This window comes from Scardinius erythrophthalmus, assembly GCF_964197995.2.
Source record: "Scardinius erythrophthalmus genome assembly, chromosome: 15".
NCBI lineage: Eukaryota > Metazoa > Chordata > Actinopteri > Cypriniformes > Leuciscidae > Scardinius > Scardinius erythrophthalmus.
Window position 1 is genome coordinate 13,938,957 of NC_138235.1, and position 24,786 is coordinate 13,963,742.

General features: G+C 42.7%; 1 protein-coding gene across 1 annotated transcript in view; it reads right to left on the minus strand.

Annotated features, from left to right (window-relative positions):
• LOC308703183 (ankyrin repeat and SAM domain-containing protein 1A) overlaps positions 1-24,786 on the minus strand; it is a 109,458-nt gene that overhangs the window by 13,915 nt on the left and 70,757 nt on the right. The window contains exons 15-18 of the mRNA XM_081386504.1: positions 24,166-24,235; positions 20,619-20,731; positions 1,349-1,447; positions 1,067-1,213 (exon numbers count right to left, since the gene is read on the minus strand). Coding sequence (XP_081242630.1) covers positions 1,067-1,213; positions 1,349-1,447; positions 20,619-20,731; positions 24,166-24,235 — 429 coding nt within the window. The remainder of the gene's footprint in view (positions 1-1,066; positions 1,214-1,348; positions 1,448-20,618; positions 20,732-24,165; positions 24,236-24,786) is intronic.

Consider the following 24,786-nt stretch of genomic DNA (forward strand, 5'->3'; position numbering starts at 1 on the left):
GGCCTTAATTCAGAAACAAGTAATTCAATTACTTTTACAAATAAAAGAAAAGCCAATATGTAAATAATATTACTTTTGTAACACTTTACAATAAGGACAAGTTACAATTAGTTAAGTAAGGGATAATGTAGAGCGAGGCGGTTGTTATAGCGAATACAACCCCGACAGGCTGATCGGGACCCTGACGCGAATCGGAGGACTCTTGAATCAGCCTGAAGGGGTTGTATTCGCTATAACAACCGCCTCGCTCTACATTATCCCGCTTATTACATGGCTACCTACCAAACAAATCAATAATTTGACACAAAATATTGATTTAAAAAGGAGTTTATTGATTTAAGACCAAATTGTATTGCTTTTGCTAAAGAAAATAGTCCGTTCCGTCTCGATGGTTAGAATCCTGCGTCCATGGCAACGCTGTTTTTCATGGCAACGGTGTGTTATCCTTCGCGGCGGTGTGTTATCAAGAAATAACAGACCGCATTCTACATTAGAATTCAACCAAGCCATGAAATAACATTGGTTAATACATTAACAATGAGCACCAAATGTGTAACTCTTTGTTAATGATAGTTAATAAAAATACAACTGTTCACTGTTTGTTCATGTTAGTTCAGGTTCATGAAATAGTATTAAAAGACAAAACTTTTGATTTTAATAATGTATTAGTAAATGTTAAAATTAACATTAAAGGAATAGTTCACTTCAAAATCATTTACTGTTTCAAACCTGTCTGAATTTCTTTCTTCTGCTGAACACAAAAGATGATATTTTGAAACAAACAAGTTGTTGGACCCAATTGACTTCCATAGTATTTTTCCCCCTTCAAAATATCTTTCTTTGTGTTCAACAGAAGAAATAGATTCATACAGATTTAAAGCAACTTGAGGTAGAGTAAATGATGACAGAATTTTCATTTTGAAGTGAACTATTCCTTTAACTACTTCATGTTAACTAAAGTAGTTAAGCAGTAAAGTGTTACTGATACTTCATATAAAAACAAACAAAGAAAAAAGCAGTCTTTACGGACGACTGTAAATGTCTGAATGAATGCCGCTGTCCTCACATTAACGATCTCCAGCTCCCACAGGTTCTTCACACACTCTAGCGTGCGATAGCCGCTGGACATGAAGTTGTGCAGGTATTCCTGAAGACCCAGGACGTCCAGCCACGAGGAGAGGGTCGTGCTGCCGTCACAGCCCAGCGCTTTCACCTGCACAAAACCAGTACAGATAAACACAACAGAGATTATTATAATGATGGACCTCTCACAAGATGATCCTGATATAGTCATAAGTGATAAAAGACCATCTCAGCATGTAACGGATGATTTTAGACTGACACAGACCTTTGGTAAAGAACGTGCAGCGCTGATGATCTTCCTGCGATGTCCCGGATCCGTGATGCCGATTTCTCTCAGATCTTGCTCTTCCATTACATCATTTCCCTACACAAACACAACCGTTAGACATACTGTGAAAGATAGCTTCCTTTCTCTGTGTGTTTTAATGTTCACAAAATGTGATTAATTAGATAAATGTATTGCATTAATATATTGCATAAACCTAACAACATTTAATGAGGTTTATGCTAGTGAGTTTAATGTTTAAACCATGGGAAAAATAAAAATAAACATAAAATCTCTGAAAAAAAGTCTTATTTTGCTTCTCACATAAGTTGATCTTGTTGAGTTTAGTTTAGATTACAATATACACAACTACACACATACACAACTCAATATCAATACTGAAGGGCAATAGTGCTCCACTCGGTCAATGTGTCTTTTGTCTGAACACACACAAGGTTTAATTAAATTTACTGCAGACCACCATTGAGAACAGCAGCTTACGTTTTAATCACTGAACCACCTTCACTTTCTTCAACAATGATATGGCATGTCTCCACTATATGGATTATGGACACAAAATATTATCATGTTGGACAGAGACGGCGCACACCTCACAATGTTTGTATGAGTGCGCGTGTTTCATGTTTCTTTATTGATCAGTGCCATATACTCTAAACGCAGTACATCTAACACAGCAGCATCTGAGCGATCGATGCAAGACGGCGCAGAGAGCAATCTGAGGTGCTGATCTTACAACGAGATCTTAAACACACACACACACACAGAGAGAGAGAGAGAGAGAGAGAGAGAGAGAGAGAGAGAGAGAGAGAGAGAGAGAGAGAGAGAGAGAGAGAGAGAGAGAGAGAGAGAGAGAGAGAGAGAGAGAGAGAGAGAGAGAGAGAGAGAGAGAGAGAGAGAGAGAGAGAGAGAGAGAGAGAGAGAGAGAGAGAGAGAGAGAGAGAGAGAGAGAGAGAGAGAGAGAGAGATTTTCCATCAGGCCTCACAGTCCCTTTATACACAATTAATGCATTTAAAGAGGAAACACTGTGTATAACCCTTCCTGCACCTGAAGGGTCACTGTATTCAAACAGCCTTGAAACTGTGTCTAAAACATGATAAACATGACAAACAGATGATAATAAAAGAATTTACGGCAAGTGGAGTGGCAGTGTTTTGAGATCTACAATGAAGTGAACGTACTCGGTTACTAACGTAACCTCGGTTCTCTCTAGAGAGAGGAACTCTAGAGTCATTCGGCCCAAATTCCATGCACGTCGCGCTTACTGAGAGCGCGTGTAAGTCCCCTATGCGCTTCACTGAAGCGAGAGCCAGAAGAAACGCCGTCTTGAAAGACAGGTGTTTAAGATCAATCTCCTGCAAGGGCTCAAATGGATGACCTTTCATGGCTTCCAGTACCGTAGAAAGGTCCCATATAGGGACTGTGGGGGGTCTGGGAGGATTCAGTCTCTTAGCTCCTCGAAGGAAGCGAATAACTAAATCGTTCCTTCCAATAGACTGGCCGAGCGTGGTCGAAGAGAACACTGCTATGGCCGCTACATAGACTTTGAGCGTGGAAGGGGACCTGCCCTTATCCAACAGCTCCTGTAGGAAGGAAAGAACCTCCGTCACACCGCAATGCAGGGGTGACACACCACGAGCTGTGCACCAGCTAGAGAACACTGACCATTTTGAGGCATAGAGACGTCGCGTAGACGGAGCTCTGGCCTGTGTGATAGTGTTTAACACTCCCTGTGGGAGGTCAGCGGGTACCCGTTGATGGCCCACACATGGAGGGACCACAGCTATGGGTGAGGATGCCAAATCGAGCCGTTGGCTTGAGAGAGGAGATCCCTCCTCAGAGGCACTGGCCACGGGGCGGTGCTCGCTAACTGCATCACAATTGGGAACCAAGGTTGGCTCATCCAAAGTGGGGCTACAAGCAGCACTGAGCATCCTTCTTCCCTGACCCGTTCTACCACCTGAGTCAGGAGGGAGACGGGGGGAAAAGCGTAGAGAGGACGGCGAGGCGTGGGTCAGCGCGTCCTTGCTCTTCGAGAAAAATTCTGGACAGTGAGCGTTTTCCTGAGACGCGAACAGGTCTACTTCCGCTCTGCCGAATTTCTTCCACAGCAGCTGGACTATCTGTGGGTGCAAAGACCATTCTCCTGTCGGAACCTGGTTCCTGGACAGTCTGTCTGGTCCTATATTTAGGAGCCCTGGCACGTGCGCTGCTCTCAGCGAGAGCAGGTTGCTGCGGGCCCATATCAGGAGGCGCCTGGTTAGCCTGTACAGAGTCAGGGACCTGAGGCCGCCCTGGCGATTTATGTAGGACACCACTGAGACGTTGTCTGAACGTATTAGCACGTGGTGTCCCTTTATGAGGGGACAAAAGCGCGTGAGCGCTTTGCTCACTGCCAACATTTCGAGGCAGTTGATATGTAAGAGCTTCTCCTGCTTTGACCATTGGCCAAAAAGCGGTCTGCCCTCGAGCAGCGCTCCCCATCCCGAGGTGGATGCGTCCGTGGACACCACCATCACTCTCGAGGAAGTCCCCAGGCTTACACCTGATTGGTACCAGTCTTTTGCCTCCCAAGGTTTCAAAGCTGCAATGCATGCTTGATTGACCTTGACGCGAAGCTGACCGGAGGCCCACGCTGAGCGTGGTACTCTCTTTCTGAGCCAGAACTGCAGTGGGCGCATGCACAGAAGGCCCAACTGGAGAACTGAAGATGCTGAGGCCATCAGACCGAGCATCCTTTGAAAAGCTTTGAGAGGGACTATCGCGCCGCAGCGGAAGGAGCCGGCTGCGCGCCGAATGTCCAGTGTGCGCTGAGATGACAGGCGTGCTGTCATTAGCAGCGAGTTCAGCTCTATTCCCAGAAAAGATATAATCTGTCTGGGGAAAAGCGAGCTCTTTTCCCAGTTCACTGCGAGACCGAGATTCTCGAGGTGATCGAGTAAAATGGTCCTGTGCTCTACGAGCTCTGAGTGAGATTGGGCTAGAATCAGCCAGTCGTCCAGATAGTTCAGCACTCGTATGCCCCGTAATCTGAGGGGTGCGAGCGCTGCGTCCATGCACTTCGTAAATGTACGGGGTGCCAGGGACAAGCCGAAAGGCAGGACTGTGTACTGATATGCCTGGCCCTCGAAGGCGAATCTCAAAAATCGCCTGTGACGTGACGCTATCTGTATTTGAAAATACGCGTCCTTTAGATCTATTGACACAAACCAGTCCCCCTGGCGGACGTGCGCGAGGATTTTTCTGGTTGTGAGCATCCTGAACTGGCGCTTCATAAGCGCTCTGTTCAGCTGCCGCAGATCTAGTATGGGTCTGAGACCCCCGTCTTTTTTGGGCACCAGGAAGTATCTGCTGTAAAGCCCCCCCTCGCTTTGAGCATGAGATAGAGGTTCTATAGCCCCTTTGCTCAACAGTTTCAAAATCTCGGCTCGAAGTAGATGAGCTACTTTCGATTCTACCGTGGTCTCGACGCGCGCCATGAAGCGGCGAGGGCGTCGACGAAACTGCAGCGAATAGCCTTCTTTTATGATGTTCAGCACCCATCTCGAAACCCCGGGAAGCTTTTCCCACGCAGGTGCGCGAGTAGCTAGGGGCTGGATGCGAAGCACACTCTGATCGGCTCGCGATACAGCGGCTTTTGTGTGCTGTGACATAAGCGTCGCGCTCATGACATCTGAGGCAGGGGGCGCGCTGATAACAGCGGGCAGAATGCCCGCGCTCGACTCCTCCGCAGTGTTTAGCTGAGAGGAGGAGGGCTGGGCTAGTTTCATGTCTGTGTGTGGGCGTGGGCGCAGAGCAGCGGGCACATACACCACCTTTACAGCATTGCTCGCGTGAGCAGAGCATATGCATACTGGTCCTGTATTTACAGGGACCGTGAGACATGTGGGAAGTAGCGTTAGTGGGCACTGGGTAGTGGGCACTTTTGCTACATTTGAAGCGCAATCGATCTGAGTCGATTTTATGTGCGCGGGCCCTGTGTGAAGGGCTGTGCTTGTGTGTAGGAATGGGCACTGAGTAGTGGCCATTTTTTCTACACATGAAACACCGTCCGCCGTGGCCGGGACACCAGAAAATACACTCTTTAAGGGATTTATCTGGGTAGCCATAAAAACGGCTTTTGTGTGCAGGCAAGCGGGTAATGGAACCGGCTTGTTGGCTGCTAAATACGCTGGACCAGTCACATTTCCTGGAACTGGACGAGCGGCAAGCTTTGGTGGAAGTCCGGCCGCAGCGGGACTTGGACACCGTCGCTTTCCTAGGCGTGCTAGGATGATTTCGGGGCCTCTGGCTTCAACGCAACCTTCTGCCGCGGGCCACGCGGGGCGGGGCGGCGGCCGGATGAGCGAGAGCGCGGTCTCGAGCTCTGGGTTTGGCGGCGTTGAGACTTGGTGGCACGAAGAGCGAGGTCTGTAGCGCTCCTCAAGTCCGGCACGCAGATTGCGTCAGGTCCTCTCTCGTCCAGCTGGCGGAGGAGATCGGCCTGGTATATCTGGAGCGTGGCCATGGTGTGCAACGCTGACGCGGCCTGCCCGGCGGCGGAGAAAGCGCGGCGGAGCAGGGTTGACGTCGTGCGGCAGGCTTTTGAGGGCAGCGCCATCTTAGCACGCCGTCCAGCAGAGGGCGGGCATAAGTGCGCTGCAATAGCCTCTTCGACCGGCGGCAGGGAGTGGTAGCCTCTGTTCTTTGCGTCGTCGACATCGGAGAACGCCAAAGAGACAGAGGACCGTGTCCTGGCCGAAAAGGATTGGATGCAGGTGAAACGCGCTCCCCAGGCAGGAAGTAGCCGTCCAGCCGGTTGTGAGCAGGCTGCTCAGGCGTAATCCACTCGAGGCCGAGGCTCGCCGTGGCCTGAGTGAGCACGCGCATGAGCTCCGCCTCAATGCTCGCTCTCTTTCCCGTAGAAGCACGGGCAGGGGGGGCGGGATCCTCAGAGCCCGCCCAATCCTCACTGCCTGATGCTATGAGAGAGCAGGAATCCCCCTCCCAGGTGTGGGCGCAGTCTCGTTGAACAGTGCCAGTCCTCAGAGTCGCTAATGGCAACAGCTCGCAGTGATGGCAGTCGCCATCAGCGAGCGCGAGAGCTGCATGTTCTTGACCCAGGCAGGAAGCGCAGATGACATGGCGGTCCCCGTCGCTGAGTGCGGCTCTGCACGAGCCACAAGCAGGCATCTTGAAAAAGACGCAGCTCTTTTAGACAGTGTGAGTCGCGCCGGCGAACACACACACACAGTGCAATAAAAGGATATGGGCGCTGGATAGCGCAGCAGGAAGGCGATGAAGGCGGCGCGGCCGGCAGCTTCGTCGACTCATCCCGCTGAGGTGCTTCTTCAACAGCGCGGCTTCTTCTCGGATCCAGCGATGTGAGTTGCTTCGCTGAAGGATGAAAAATCAGAGAAATAATGCCTGCGAGCGGTATTTATAGACCTAAGCCACGCCCGTTTCGGCGGGACGTGACGCAGAGGGCGCGAAGCGCCCTCATTGGGTCTGACGTCACTCTAGGTCTCGCTCAATAGGCTTAAGCAGTTGCCAGCAGGCCAGCAGACCAGCCAATAGGCGCGCGAGCTGCCTCGCCTATGTCTGTATGCTGCCGCAACGCGTTTTACATTAATACAAAATTAAAGGATCATTTTTTGGCTTCAGTATTCTCGTGGAAAAGGATTTTCCCCTAGCGTATTCTACGCAGTACGAGAGTATCTCTCGTAAGATAACTGTGATTTACAGTGAACTGGCACATTTAGTGTCCAACACGCATTGCTTCAGTGTATGCTGTGAAGCACCGGCTGTCGTTATGTGCCGAGAGTCCATGCTAGCAAATATAAACACTGCAACACAATACTTCAGTCACAATCCGTGAAACAATAACATCAAACCATAACATACCAAATCAAACAAAGTAAAAACAAACAAACAAAAAGACAAAACAAAAACTCCAAACAATAATACAACAAAACCAATAATACAAACAACCAAAAACAAAACCTCCAGACAAGCACAAAAATTTCAAAACAATCAATAAAATACTAAAAAAGCAAAACACAAATAATAAATAATACAAACTATAAAAGCACAAATCAAAAACTCCAAACAAAATAAAACCAATAAAACACAAACAAGCAAGCCACAAACAACTCCAAACAAACAAAACAGAACCAATAAAAAACTAACAAAAAGCAAAAGACAAAATGAAACCAATAATAAAAACAAACACAAAACAAAACACCCAAACCACCACAAAACTAAACCAATAAAACAAACAACTGAAAGCAAACCAGAAAACATAAACTTCAAGCATACACAAAACAAAACCAATAAAACAAACAAGCAAGCCACAAAAAACTCAAAACAAAATCAATAATACACTAACAAAAAGCAAAACACAAAATGAAATCAATAATACAAAAATAAAAAACAAAACAAAACCTCCAAACCAACACAAAACAAAACCAATAAAACACTAATAAAAAGCAAAACACAAAATGAAAACAATAATAAAACACAAACAAGCAAGCCACAAAAAAAAAAAAAAAATAATCAATAAAACAATAAAAAGGCTAAACAAAATGTTCTGATTGGCTGTGATTCGGTCCCTCCACACTACACTTCGCTGGACAGACGGAATGGAAACACATGGAGTAAAGTCCTACAGTTGTGGCTGGTGAAGGAAAGTGGTGCAGTGGGTAATCATCACAGACGTCCTGTGCAATGAAGGATCTGCAGATCTGAATCAAATATGAGACATCTAATGCTCTGATGAACATGACGAATCACATCACAGTCCGTCATCGTTCACTCCACTCAAACAGCATGAGCGATCTGAGCCACTTCACGTCTCATCTGCTCATCCTGTGGTAAAGTGAGTGAGGGAGGCAGATGGGGAATAGGTTCGAGTAAAACTGCCCAAATCATTTAGAGTGAAGAAACGGCGGCTGAATGCATAAAGGTTAAGGTGGATCAATCTGTCTCTGTCCTCTTTTCATCTTCCTCTCGCTCTCTCTCTCTCTATTCCACTTAACTCTTCTTCTCCCATTATCAGTCTTCAGTAAAGACTGAAGTCTGAGTATAACACAGAGATGTAGATAATTTTTTTCTACAAATGCGATTATGCGACAACTGAATACGAAACAAATGGAGGATGTACATTCAGGCTCCAAAAAGTATTTGGAAACTAACTAATCAACTATCAAATTAAATAGCATCAACATAATGTCACTTTTCTGAACCTTTTTTCATAATTTCAACCCCATGTGCCGATTGAGAGACTCAGAGTCCATTCTTACAAAAGAAAGATTCACACTTCAACACAATCCTTCAGTCACAATCCCCACTTCAACAAGAACATTTTATTTCTAAAATAAAATTAAAATCAAACAATAGCCATACCAAACACCACCAAAAACAATACAATCAATAAAACACTAGCAACTAAAAGCAAACTCCAAACAAAACTCCAAACAAACAAAACAGAACCAAACAACCCCACCCAAATAGAACACAAAAAGACAATAAAACACTAACAACAAAAAGCAAAACGCAAACCAAAACCAATAACACAAACAATGAAAAGCAGACCAAAAAAACAAAACTCCAAACAAACAAAACCAAACCCCATCCAAAAACACAAGACAAATCAAAACTCCAAACACTAAAAAACAAAACACAAACCAATAACAAAAACAAAAAGCAAACCACAAAACAAAAATTTGAAACTAATAAACAAACAAAACAGAACCAAACAACCCCATCCAAAAACACAGACAAATCAAAAACACAAACACAAAAAAACCCAATAAAATACCAACAACAAAAAGCAAAACACAAATCAAAAGCAATAACACAAACAATAAAAAGCAGACCACAAAACAAAAACTCAGAACAAACACAACACAAACAAAAGACCAAAACAAACAACAAAAAGGCTGTAGGTATCGTTCATGTCTGTACCACAAACAATGAAGGACGAGGCAAACTTTTGTATACTTTGCATTTAAATCCAAAACCCCAAGTATATAACAGTGATTCTCCTTTGCAAACAGCACTAAAAGCTTGTATGACTCACGGCTCTAGAGACTTTGTAGACTTTGCAAACTTTGCAAAGTAATGTCTTTTTAGAACTATCCAATTTCACAAAGACATCTGAGAATAAAACTTTGATTCCAGTTGTGGAGAGATTCCTCATGATGGCAGAACAGAGAATCAGGGAAGTCCACCAAACAACAGCTCAATTCCAGCAGCAGTGCATGAGGAATCAAGAGAAATCTGTTGTGGAAAACCTCAGAGGAAATCTAATGCAGAGGAGCTTGAATTAACTTTGAGGAACGACGCAGATGCTTTATGACTACAGAAGCATTTGTAATCATTCTGCACACTAGCAATCATGCCAATGACATCAAGAGACGCCTTTTTCAGAAGCACCAATCAGACGCTGGCTGGTTCAGAGCTCCTGCACTTCTGTCAATCATAAATCAACAGGCGTGACGCGGGTGAATACACGTCCAGCAAAGGTCACTCACACATTTTTAATATGGTCGTACTGATACAAGAGTTGTGAGGCAAACATTCAGTTATTAAAAACAAAATGTACTGATACTGATAGTTTGGTGGTTGTTTGAAAAATAAATTGCTATTAAACTGTATATGATAGATTAATGTAAACCAATAGACTACCATAAATAATGATAGGCCTACACATTATATTATATTATATTATATTATATTATATTATATTATATTATATTATATTATATTATATATATATATATATATATATATATATATATATATATATATATATTTATTTATATATATATATATATATATATATATACACATACAGTCAAACCAAAAATTATTCAGACACCAGATATAATTTTTTTTAATATTTTTTTACTAGTGGGTGCAGGACACTATAGTTAATTTATGTAAGTGAGGATAGCACAATAAAGTAAACTGTGACATATTAGACCCACAAATTCTTCATACAGTAGTCGACTACCAGTAAAATTTATACAAATTTGGGACCCAAAATGATTCAGACACTTTGACATGTCCATGTTTTGCTTCAGTGTTTTTTCTTTAATTGCTAATGCGACCTTTTTACATCACAGACTGATCAAAATTAAGCATTGCTCGGTAATTGGTATTATCTAATTGTGTAGTTAAAGTTAACAGCTGACAGATATTCAACCTAATTCATCTGTGAGACAGTCAAACAGAAGGACGGCCAAAACCAGTGAAATATCAACTGTTTTGATAACTGAGTTATTGTCATATTTCATTACCATTTTCTAAACAATAGTGAATAAACTGTGATAATGTGAGAAATGTTGAAGGTGTCTGAATAAATGGTGGTTTGACTGTATATTTGCACAAATAAACTTATTTTGTGTCAAAAGTTAAGTTTTAAGGGATCTTTTAAAGATTTAAAGTCTCTTAAGATGATCTAGGCTGTATTTAATCAAAAATAATGAAAAAATGTGAAATATATTACAATTTAAAGAACGGTTTTCAACTGTATGTGAATATATATTAAAATGTAATTTATTCCTGTGATCAAAGCTGAATTTTCAGCATCATTACTCCAGTCTTCAGTGTCACATGATCCTTCAGAAATCACTCTAATATGATGATTTGCTGCTTAAAAACATTTCAGTCACACTTTATTTTAAGGTGACGTAGTTACATGTTACTACATGTACTTACTATACTAAAAACAGTAAATTCTGCATAATTACAAGTAACTAACCCTAAAACCATAACTCTATAGTAAGTACGTGTAGTTAATTAATAATAATCAGTACTTATTGGACTAAGTACAATGAAACTACATCACCTTAAAATAAAGTGTAACCAACATTTATTAATATCAATGTTGAGAACAGTCGTGCTGCTTCATATTTTTGTGGAAACTGATAGATTTCATTCAGGATTCTTTGAAAAGAAAGTTTAGAAGAACAGCATTTATTTGAAATCGATGCTACGCACGCACGCACACACACACACACACACACACACACACACACGCACACACACACACACACACTCTCCGGGTGCATCTGGTACTGGTGTTGATATCTGATCGTGATGCCAGCTCTTTTCTGTGGCCGGTCATTCTGCAGTGCTATTCACTGACCCAAACGTAAAGCTAATTTCACTTCTCACCTCGCTCTGCAAATGCAAGTGCCTTGATGACTTTGTAAGCTGGCTGCACATGGGGACAGTGGCAAGGAGAATGCTAACATCCGCCGGCCCTAAACGGAACATTTCGGCTTTTGCAGCATTTTATTTATTTTTTTAAATACGTTTTTTTTTTTTTTGGTGTGTGTCTATTTTCTATGGAAGCTTGTTTCCGCCACTGAATAATAAATAAATAATAATAATTGCGACTTTTTATCTCACAATTCTGACTTTTTTTCTCACAATTGCGATATATCAAGTCAGAATTGTGACTTTTTTTCTCAGAATTGCGAGATATAAAGTCAGAATTGCGAGATATAAAGTCGCAATTCTGAGAAATAAAGTCGCAATTGAGAGATATAAAGTCAGAATTGCACGATATAAAGTCGCAATTGCGTGTTATAAAGTCAGAATTGTGAGATATAAATTATTCTGTGGTAAAAAAAAATAAATAAAAAAATCTGTCTTTTTTTTCCTTAGAATTGGACTTTATATCTCACAATTCTGAGAAAAGATGTCAGAATTGCGAGATTTAAAATCGCAATTGCGTGTTATAAAGTCAGAATTGCGTGATATAAAGTCGCAATTGCGAGAAAAAAGTCAGAATTCTGACTTTATAACACGCAATTCTGACTTTATATCTCGAAATTCTGACTTTATAACACGCAATTGCGACTTTATTTCACACAATTCTGACTTTATATCTCGCAATTCTGAGAAATAAAGTCAGAATTGCGAGATGTAAACTCGCAATTGTGAGATAAAAAGTCGCAATTATCTTTTAAAATGTTTTATTCTGTGGCGGAAACAAGCTTCCATAATTTCCCCACTTACTCTTATAAACCAAATGTAAGATGTCTCTGATTGACTAACCTTTTTGTATGTGAAAATGTTGATGTAGTTCAAACTGTATATTCCCAAAAGGCTGAGCAATATTGAGCAGACGCTCAATCTCATTTATTTAAACCTCTTTCCAATAACACTGAACAGATCACACCGTTCTCACAGGTATGACACAAACAGCGGAGAACAGCGCTTTAGATCGCTCCGAGTAAACTAATGGATGTAATGAACACACTTAATTAACCTGCTTAACTGGATATCACGCTTCTACCCATCACTTCTGACATCGCACAATTACATTTCCCATATTGCACCTCACGAAATCCACTTTGTTTCCTCAGATTTTCCTTCATTTTAACATGCGTGTTAATACTCAAGCACAAGTAAAAATAGCAACATATTAAAGTCAAATCGGAGACAGTTTCTTAATGCAAGACCTAAATACATGGCAGACAAGCTCATTTTAATTATTGATCAAATATCTCCGGCGAGATCAAAGGCGATGGGCTTCTTTGGGGTGAATTATAGAGAAGTGGAGTGCAGAGAGGAGGACGGGATGGGAAGAAGGAATGGAGATGGATGCGGGTGGTAATGCACTTCTGGAAAGACGTAAGACGAACTCACCCCAGGTGTCCGAATGAAAGCGAGAGCTTTGAGACGTTCTCCTGCACTCCGTCTCCAATGCATTTGGAATTAGTTAGGAAAGTAAGAGTAATGTTTTGGACTCTATCTAGTATCGCATGTGTGTTACTCCAGCTCTGACTTTCAGAAGTTCTTTAATATGCATGAAACCACACTAGTTAAAGAAGAGATGTGAATGCTTTTACAAATCACATCCCATCTTCCAATGCGTGTTCACCACATACGCAAAACGATGAGTAACAAATCCTCGCATCAGGTCATTAGGCAAATTTCAAAGAAGTATTTTAACTGTAGTGTAAATGGACGCGTAAATAGCTATATGGCACTTAAACTACCTTTCAAAAGTTTTGGTTTGGTAAGATTTTTTTTTATGGTTTTTATAAAGTGTCTTCTGCTCACTAAGACTGCATTTATTTGATGATAAATACAGTAAAAACAGCATCCAGTGTAGACAGCTTCTAGTTAAAGGTGCATTGCGCAACATTTCATGTTAAAAATACCCGTTTTTCTAACCCATACATGCTTAAACAATTGCCTGATGGGCTGAATGAGCCCTTCTTTGATCACTGCGATTGCCTCTATAATCCTGTACAGTAAAATAAATAAGAGGGATTCGGGACGGAATATGAGACTGGGCGTGATGTCATGCGCGTTCACGCTCACCTGGCTATGTCTGGCAGGTTTGTGTATTCGCCGCCATTCTCCGTATCAGCGAAGACAACTCGAGCGACAAAACTTTAGTCAACTTTCGACAAAAGTAGAAGATGGATTCAAAGAGACCAGCTTGTAGTTCATTCCAAACCCCAACGCAAACTCCACGTAAGACAAAGAAAAGAAAACTTTTGTCTAGTGCCACAGGCGTCGGAATAAGACGAGAGTCAACATCGGGAAGGCTTTCAACAAATGGAGAGATCTCCGGTCTGCACACACTAGGAAGCGCCCGCGCCCTCAGATCACTTGGACGTGGCTGTGTACAAAAGGTAAAACTATATAAATACTGTTCGTTGGAATCTCTGGTCTGCTCTAGGGCTCAACATGGAGATAGATGAAAACAAAAACCGAAGTTTTCTACTACCCCCGTTTTCCCCTCACACATAAGTGTGTCATTTACTCAAATGCCTTTCCTTTCACATATTTAAAATGACTTGCAGATTTATAACTTTATTACCTCTGAAGACATTATGACTGTAAACAAAAGATTTGTGCGGCTGATGCTCCTTTGGTTATGAACAGCTCGCGCTCGTGCAAGCGTGTGTGTGCGTGTGGTCCATGAGCGTGCACACCTCTGGTTGCAGTTTCGCTTGTCGCCAGAGGGGGCATAGTTCTGCAAAAACTCAGAGACTTGCACAATGCACCTTTAAAGCGGTCGCGTATGGTGTAGACAGCTTCTAGTAATAGTGGTTGCGTATAGCGGTCGCGTCCAGTGTAGACAGCTTTAGTTATAGCGGTCGCGTATAGCGGTCGCGTCCAGTGTAGACAGCTTCTAGTTATAGCAGTCGCGTACGGTGTAGACAGCTTCTAGTTATAGCGATCGCGTATGGTGTAGACAGCTTCTAGTTATAGTGGTCGCGTATAGCGGTCGCGTACGGTGTAGACAGCTTCTAGTTATAACGGTCGCGTATAGCGGTCACGTACGGTGTAGACAGCTTCTAGTTATAGCGGTCGCGTCCAGTGTAGACAGCTTCTAGTTATAGTGGTCGCGTATAGCGGTCGCGTACGGTGTAGACAGCTTCTAGTTATAGCAGTTGCGTATAGCGGTCGCATACGGTGTAGACAGCTTCTAGTTATAGCGGTCGCGTACGGTGTAGACAGCTTCTAGTTATAGTGGTCGCGTACGGTGTAGACAGCTTCTAGTTATAGCGGTCGCATCGGGTGTAGACAGCTTCTAGTTATAGTGGTCGCGTATAGCGGTCGCGTACGGTGTAGACAGCTTCTAGTTATAGCAGTCGCGTACGGTGTAGACAGCTTCTAGTTATAGCGGTCGCGTACGGTGTAGACAGCTTCTAGTTATAGCAGTCGCGTACGGTGTAGACAGCTTCTAGTTATAGCGGTCGCGTCGGGTGTAGACAGCTTCTAGTTATAGTGGTCGCGTATAGCGGTCGCGTACGGTGTAGACAGCTTCTAGTTATAGCAGTCGCATACGGTGTAGACAGCTTCTAGTTATAGCGGTCGCGTACGGTGTAGACAGCTTCTAGTTATAGCAGTCGCGTACGGTGTAGACAGCTTCTAGTTATAGCGGTCGCGTACGGTGTAGACAGCTTCTAGGTATAGTGGTCGCGTATAGCGGTCGGGTACGGTGTAGACAGCTTCTAGTTATAGCGGTCGCGTACGGTGTAGACAGCTTCTAGGTATAGTGGTCGCGTATAGCAGTCGCGTACGGTGTAGACAGCTTCTAGTTATAGCGGTTGCATACGGTGTAGACAGCTTCTAGTTATAGCGGTCGCGTACGGTGTAGACAGCTTCTAGTTATAGTGGTCGCGTATAGCGGTCGCGTACAGTGTAGACAGCTTCTAGTTATAGCAGTCGCGTACGGTGTAGACAGCTTCTAGTTATAGCGGTCGCGTACAGTGTAGACAGCTTCTAGTTATAGCGGTCGCGTACGGTGTAGACAGCTTCTAGTTATAGCGGTCGCGTACGATGTAGACAGCTTCTAGTTATAGCGGTCGCGTACGGTGTAGACAGCTTCTAGTTATAGCAGTCGCGTACAGTGTAGACAGCTTTAGTTATAGCAGTCGCGTACGGTGTAGACAGCTTCTAGTTATAGCGGTCGCGTACGGTGTAGACAGCTTCTAGTTATAGTGGTCGCGTCGGGTGTAGACAGCTTCTAGTTATAGTGGTCGCGTATAGCGGTCGCGTACGGTGTAGACAGCTTCTAGTTATAGCAGTCGCGTACGGTGTAGACAGCTTCTAGTTATAGCGGTCGCGTACGGTGTAGACAGCTTCTAGTTATAGCAGTCGCGTACGGTGTAGACAGCTTCTAGTTATAGCGGTCGCGTACGGTGTAGACAGCTTCTAGTTATAGTGGTCGCGTATAGCGGTCGCGTACGGTGTAGACAGCTTCTAGTTATAGCAGTCGCGTACGGTGTAGACAGCTTCTAGTTATAGCGGTTGCATACGGTGTAGACAGCTTCTAGTTATAGCGGTCGCGTACGGTGTAGACAGCTTCTAGTTATAGTGGTCGCGTATAGCGGTCGCGTACAGTGTAGACAGCTTCTAGTTATAGCAGTCGCGTACGGTGTAGACAGCTTCTAGTTATAGCGGTCGCGTACGGTGTAGACAGCTTCTAGTTATAGCGGTCGCGTACGATGTAGACAGCTTCTAGTTATAGCGGTCGCGTACGGTGTAGACAGCTTCTAGTTATAGCAGTCGCGTACAGTGTAGACAGCTTTAGTTATAGCAGTCGCGTACGGTGTAGACAGCTTCTAGTTATAGCGGTCGCGTACGGTGTAGACAGCTTCTAGTTATAGTGGTCGCGTCGGGTGTAGACAGCTTCTAGTTATAGTGGTCGCGTATAGCGGTCGCGTACGGTGTAGACAGCTTCTAGTTATAGCGGTCGCGTCGGGTGTAGACAGCTTCTAGTTATAGTGGTCGCGTATAGCGGTCGCGTACGGTGTAGACAGCTTCTAGTTATAGCGGTCGCGTATAGTGGTCGCGTACGGAGTAGACAGCTTCTAGTTATAACGGTCGCGTACGGAGTAGACAGCTTCTAGTTATAACGGTCGCGTATAGCGGTCGCGTACGGTGTAGACACGCTGAAAGTAATTAAATATCATAAACGTCCAACATAATATGACGCAGCGCCTGAAAATAGTTCCCAGCTCAGTAACTTCCAATGCTCCCTGTGCAAGCAGGTTGTCACGTTGGTTATGTTGACGGAAGGTAGCCTATTTTCAGGCGCTGCGTCATATCATTACGCCTGCTGCACTCATGGTACGGCAGTAAAGTTTCTTGATTATTACGCAGGAATGAGAGTATAGTTCCTAGCCATATCAGCCTAGAAAATCGCAACTTTACATTTTCCGTCGGTCTTAGTGAACGATGTAACTACAGAAGAGTCAAGTTTTAAATAGGAAAAATATCGAAACTCTTTGGTCATTTTTATGAGAGAAATGCTAATGGTCTTGTCCACTTCAATGATGTATGCTAAGCTATGCTAAAAGTGGTACCGCCAGAACCGGAGATCGGCTGAATGGATTCAAAAACGGTAAAACTCACCTGTTTAACTCTGGGGGAGTTGTAAAATGAGCCTATTTCCAAAAAAAGTGGGAGTATCCCTTTAAGCATATCATTGTCGTGTAAACGTACTCTCAATAATAAATTATTTCTGAATTTCTTTTTTCTTTTGCATTGCAATCCAACTTAGTTGCTGTCTGGAGCCCCTGTTCTGTTTAAATATAGTGAGGAGAACTCTGGTAAACTAAGATGAAAGAGAAGAGAAAGGAAAGGAAATGCTACAAAAGAAAAAAAAAAAGTGTTTATCCATGCATAAAAAGCACAAGCGTTCTGCACCAGTATTATCTTAGAGAGAACGGATCGTCAATCCTACACTCTGCCATGAAAAACAGAGCGTGAGCAGAGGAAGATGAAGTCTTCATCTCCAAAAAAAGACAAAGACGAGATGGAGCTTTAGGGTGATGTTCAAAGCGTTCTGCAGATATTAAACACATCGACAGCTGAAGATGCTAAACCCGCTGAGCTGTTAAAATAGTCATGTGAAAACGCCTGCCTCCTTCCAATCAGCTCAGAGTTAAAAATGACCTTTCTGCAGTTTCAATGCATGGAGATGAAATTGAGCGTTTTTCCTTAAGAAGCTCAAAGTGTCTAGGCTACAGTATGATGAGATACAGACCAGCATATAAACAAATCCAAGCCGAATTCATTTCTTACTCGTCTCCACTGTGACACTCAGAGTTAAGTATGTAAGAGAGTACAGCTGTACGGTCCAGCTAAGATTTATTAATCCTGCATATATAAATCAGCACAAGTCCACAAATGCATTCAGGCAAGGCAATCTGAACACAGCAGAGAGACTGGCCTCCAGTATCTGTGTTATTGTGTACTTCGGCTGTGCTGAACACTCACATCCAAAGAACGCATTATGTGATTATGTGACCGCATCATGCCACGCCACTGACTTTGAGCACAGCATTATGAGCTGAGACTGCATATATGCTACCGTTCAAACGTCTCTTGCTTACCACTGCTGCATTAATTTGAGCAAATACAGTGAAATATTACCAAATCTTTACAATATGTTTCCTATTAGAATATATTTTAAAATATAATTTAATCCTGTGATGGCAGAAATCATTCTTATATGATTATCTGATGCTCAAGAAACATTTCTGATTATTATCAATGTTGAAAACAGGTTTACTGCTTAATATTTCTGTGTAAACTGTGACAAATTTTTAGGATTCTTTGCTGAAAGTAAAAAAAAAAACAGCATGTTTTTGACTTTTGTAACATTGACTGAATTTAATATGCCGTTGCTAAATAAAAAAGTATATATATTTTTTTTTTATTGTGCAAAACAAACTTCTGAATGGTACCGTATATTGAACAGTATGTGAAAGAAATGATACCAACTGTTTAACTGAAAATTATAAATGGTGAATTTTGTTTACTTGTGTGAGAAGTATAATTGTTGTTAATTGTATAACTATTTTTTATTTGACTGGTGACTACCCTCATTTGGACATCAGTGTCATTAATAGCTAACAGAGAACATTAATGGAATTTAACCTCTCCAACCTTTCTATCTACGCAACACCTAGCATAATGTTATGAAGGAGCTGCAGAGATGGCCCAATGCATCAAGAGATGCACACACACACACACACACACACACACACACACACACACACACACACACACACACACACACACACACAGCTGACCAGCTTGGCCATAAAACCTTCATTACTTCTGCAATGAGGTGGCTCTCAGAGTAGAACAGAGGGCGTCCAGGGGCCCGTCTCTATCTTTGATTTACAACACGCACATCGCCTCCCTCGGCCAGCTGAGGCTTTCAACCGCATCACCATCAATCCTCATTACCTCACATGGTAAAAACAACACAGCCCCTTATGAGGAGTCCAGGTTCTTTAATACAGCATCGTATGGGCTTCTCAATCTGGTGAGGAACATGTTTGTGGGCTGTGTCACTATACATGAATCCTCAAAAACGTGAATCAACAGCCAAAACAGAGTGTTACGAATTCCAACTATATATATATATATATATATATATACACACATACACTTTCTGAGTGAGAAAATGTTGTGTGATCTCCAACATGTTGCTAGCATGGTCTGGAAGCCCAAGTCAAAAGATCACGATTTGGCTGTCTGAGACAAATTTTGGGAATCCTAGAATATTCCTCTAATCCTGCTGCGGTGAAGTGATATTATCGCTATTAATATATATATATATATTTTAGGGTGGCCCAAAAAAACTTTTCTCTCTTTTCTCCCAATTTGAACACTGCATTTTGGTCTACCACCAGTTTAAGTTATCACATAAAAAAGGCTAAATTAAATGATATTTAGGGGTTGCACAAGACAAAAGAAAAATCACCTATATCACTTGATTAGCGGTATATAAATATATTTGCTGAAATGTCAATCTTTATGTTGTTTATTCCTTAAACTTAACATGGAGCTACATAAAGGACATATAAGCATAAACTGCAACTTATTTAGTACATATTATAGAGAACTTACCATTTTAATAGTGAATATTATGAATGTCTGTGCACCCAGATTTATAATGGCTCACCTCAGTTTAAAAAAAAAATGCATGATTTGAGGTATAGTTCTTGGTGATGATAATTTAAGCCTTAGCAAACACCACTTAAAAGTACTCTTTATAAATTGGGCTAATAAAAACCTATTTTCCAGAGGCTAGTGTTTTATAAACCTTTATTGTCTACAGTCTGCAGTTATTGGACGTAACGGAGCTCTGCCTACATAGAAATTCCACTTAGCGTCCAATCTCGCAACAATGTCCTAATTAGGTTGTTAATGATTGATCATTCAGGCCCTGGATAAAGACCGGGGCATCTGCCTTGAATAAGTGCCTATTTTTCCCATAGCAAATCATGTTAAACCAAAGAACCCTCCCCGTTCATTTGACCTCCCAGTTTAAAGCGAATGCTGACTGTCCCGCTGCTGTTACAGAAATGTGCTTGGCTGCAGGTCCACTCTGCTACGGCAGCACACTTCTAAACACTTATTTATTCAGGGTACAAGAGAAACCTCTCTTTTTCTGGGAGTGTGCTTGAAGGTGATTACTCTGCAAAATCAGAGTTACTAGCCTAGATCCATAACCACCAGACTATCAAAACTGCCATACAAAAATATAAGCTCTTTGATGACAAGCATTTTGTAGAGATCTGAAGATTTTCTTAATGGCAATCTGATCAGGCATGGAAAGACACCAATGGCAAATCCAAATGGCAAGGTAAAATGTAAAGTTGTAACAGTTTAGACAATCAGAACAGAGTACATTCACATAGAAAAGTCTTAAAGGCACAGTAGCAATAAAAGTGAGATGCTTTTAAAACAAACAAGGCACGTGTTACTCACCATGAACCGCAGGTCATCGAAGCCGTTGAGCAGAAGCTTGCTCTCATACTGTGGAAGGCCTATATGCTCCAACCAATCGCCGACCGACTGCTCCAGTAGCCTCCCGGATCCACCTGCGGACAGAGGAAGGCGCTTGAGCAGCGAGAAACCATTGAGACGATAGCATCGGCACTCGGAGGAAGAGACGTGGCACTGCCACATCATCCTCGGCCAGCAGTGCCGAGAGCACAAACACCAAGAAGGCAGAGGCGACAGGATCCCGGCTGAGAGGTGTGGTCGCTCCCACAGCAGGGGCGAACCACGCTTGCTAAGAATGAAGTTCGTGTTTCCGAATTTGGGATGAGGATGGGCCCAACGCTGAGGTTGATCACAGACTTCGACTCCACATTACCTTCCAATTTATATTTAAAAAGTTGTAACAAGTTGCTATGAAATATGCACACAGAAAACAGCTGGGGGCCACGACCAGCAATTATCGAAGTTTCCATTTGAGTCCAAAATCAGCCTATGAATCAAAGGTTTGATTTCACAATCCAAACAGTGAGAGAAGACGATGTGCATCCATAGAAACAACATTGTAATAAAACCAATTTCTTTAGAATCCCGGCAAAGCTAGTTCCTGAAAATGCAAGCTTGCAGATCCATCTTCGCACACCCTAATGGACTGAGCTGTTTAACGAGGAAGAGCACAGCAGGGGATCAGGAAAAACTTTCCCTCCTGGGGTGTCCACGTGGAGGTAGGTGCACAAAACAAACGTCCCACCTTTAACTAACACAAGCAGACGTGTTGTCCGTGCAACTCTAATTATGTCCAAACAATGTCTACCAATCCCATGCAGAGTGACTCTTACTAATAACTCTCAAAATGTCACAATCTCCTGATCTCCTAAGAGTGACTAAAAATTGCTATGAGCCTGGAAACTCTTAAATTGTGCATACTGCGCTCTTCATCCTCATGCAAATTAACTTTTAATCCAATCTCTATGATATTGGTACTTAAAAGTCAGGCAGGACTGCATGACTTGCATTGTACAAAGTCACTCTGTGGTTCTTAGGATCAAAGGTACATGAGATCAAGCACTGGTGTTTGGTAGGCAGAGAGAAAAAAAAAGCTATCACAACTCTTTGCTCAGATAAAACTCTTGATATCATCTAGGCTATATTCTACAACAAATATGCCTGCCTATGATTAAATTTAGTTGCAGAAGAAGAAGCTGACGGAAAAGAGGGCACCAAACACATGCCTCACTAATAAACCTAGACTTGAAGTCGTCGGTCTAATCAAAGAGGAATTAAAAGAAAAAGTGAACAGAAAACCAATGATCCAATGAGAACTAGTATCTGCCAGAGTTATTCAACTTAATCAGAGACTCCCAACCGCAAAAGTACAAGACTCGCTTTTCCAACACAACAAAGTCTTCCCAGAATCATAGAAGTCCAAACAGAGAAAGTGGGTGCACTTCCCAAACCATCAGTCAATCCTCCGAGTATGTTGCAGACGTCTAGATATCCCTCTAGTTCCTTGAGACATCACGGCAGCTGCTCAATTAGAAATGCAAGGTCAGTGGGATGTTTGTCAACCCTGCTCCACAGAACGGCGCTCAAACTTGACACACTTTGCAGGGCGAGGGGTGCAGACGAGTCTGGATGTTGTAAGAAATGCAGCAGTAATCCCTTCGGCACAGAAGGTGCGGTCTCCTTGTTCAACCGGACACTGTCAATTCTGCTCTGCAACACTCCTGCTCCGTCTCCTCCTTTCTCTCCCTCACTCCTGCTCTCCCCTCCCTCTCCCTGTCTCCTCCCCTCCCTGCCTCGCTCGCTCTTCCCCTCAAAGAAACTGCGGGCCTGCTGTCCATTGTCTAAGGACTCATCGAACCTTTGTCCCATCCATTGACCTGACCAAGACCATTCCTCTTTTGCAAGTGTAGTCGACTACGGTAACAATATTAGAGGCATTGATTCAAAAGACAAAGAAAGAAACAAGGTGCAATGATAAATAGTGCTTACACAGAAAGCAAAGCACAAACACAGAGGCATATGCAGAGCTTCTAGGCTGGAGGGTGTAGATCTGAGATTGTTGCCAAGCTGCAGGGCAGTTCTTCTTCTAATTCCCCTGATACTCATGCATGTAAATATTTTAGCACCTTTATCAACATAGACAGAAACAAAACGAAAAAAATCTGTAAAAAATTCTGTCGCAGGAGTTTGTAAATGAAATATGGTATTCTTGATGTGACAGGTGCCTTTATAAGGCTTGATATTGGGAAAGGTGGGCCAAGTCAAAGTCAAAGTAGTTCACTTTAGCTTAAAAAAAAAAAAAGTATTGTTACCATCTAAAATGATACAAGAGAACCAAGATTGTTCTTGGAGGTATCTAGGTGGTGGCTTTCTAGCCTAGTCAAAAGAGCCCACTCACTATGATATTCTGGTCCCTAGATTTATTTGTCCATTTTATTGCTTATCCAAAAATCTGAAGTCTGTTTTCTTAAAAAGGTAATAGCACAACTCAATAAGCTGCATGATTTGAGGTACCAAACAGTGCAGGACAAGCACCACTTTAAAGTCTAACTTTGGTTATGGGTTTGTTCAAATTCATATTGTCAAGGACGCGCAAAAGTAATAAATGCTGGCTTTAGTAAGCACCAGTAATAAAATTAAAAATCAGGAATCATGTCCAAGTAGGATGCCCGCAGGAAACAGGAAATGAGGTCAGTGCCAGTGCCATGTGACAAAAGGACAGTGGAAGGACTGGTCCTCTAGCTAGTTATATGGGCCAATGAACCCAGTTGGAATACAAAAGCCCCTTGCAGAGACACAAACCACTTGAAACAGTGTCTACAGGCTTTAAGATAAACTGATGTGAGGATGGTGATTTATTCAAGGCTTAAACTTAAGAACAGAATCTTCCCCGTCCGTTTCTGCAGGAGTTGCCAAACCGTGCTTACAGGACCGAGTGGTACAGCAAGCGTGACAGTCTCGATTGCTGTAGTTTGGTTAATTCCAGAGGAAGGTCAATAAACTGCCTCCATACAGAACAAGGTCATGCATCACAACAAGGCTGAATCGTCAAGCATCTCAGCGCCCATTGATTTAACTCTCAAGTGTCCCCTCGTCCTTCAACGGCACACTGGGATTTCTCATTCTCCATTTAAAGGGCCAGCCAACCCCATATCCTTTATTCACTAATGTAACTCTTCTGGACTTGGCCTTCGTCCTCCTCTTGCCCATCAAGAGGTTATTGTGTTTCATTGCTGGTCTGCTCAGTCAGGTCTCATTTCATAGGAGAGGTGATCCGAAGGCAGATCCTCATTCAAACATACAATCCCCAAAGACACTTGATGCTCAGTTAACATCAGGAGACCAAACCGCCAGCTAACTTTGGCTACAATGAGCAGTGATTGAAAAAAACAAAAAACATTTCCCCTCTCAATTAAATACAATAAATTAAAAACACAATGTATTGTGCATTATGTTAGAAACTCTCTCAGATGAATAATGAAACAGGGCAGTGTTTAGACACAGTTGAAAGGGTAACGCCATCACATACCTGTGGCGGAGCAATCCTGGTCTTTGGAGAAGTCAATGCCGGCACCAATCAAAGTCATGATCTTCTCAATCTGTAAGAGAAAAAAAACACAATGAGACAACCACATGAAGACACTAACCATAGCGCAATTTGGAAAAAAAGCAGCTGTAATTTATGTTAAACTTTGCATTAATGATTTCCCAGCAGAGCAGACGAAGCGGTAAACAGCGACAATACCGACTGAGAAACACACCGTCTATCATCCCAAGGTTATAAAGATCATGCACAAGGCAAATAAGAAGTGACTTAATGTTGGAGAGAGAAACATCTGGTTACACCAGCCCTGACCAATAGAGTCACAAGTGAACTGAGGGTATGTCACTCACCCCCGGTTACACATGCAAGACAATCCACAGTCCAAATACTCAAGAAAGTAAACACCAAGACATCCAGGTAAACTCAAAAACATGCAGGAGATCAAGGGGACAACACGTCATTTCATATATTCACCATCATCAATCAACCGTCTGAAAAGTCATAAGGGTAAAAGTAGTTCTGTCGTGTATTTGATTATTCTGGAAGTTAGCAAAGTCAAGCGACTCCTCTCTTGGATCTCATTGGAATCGGCATTCACTGATTATG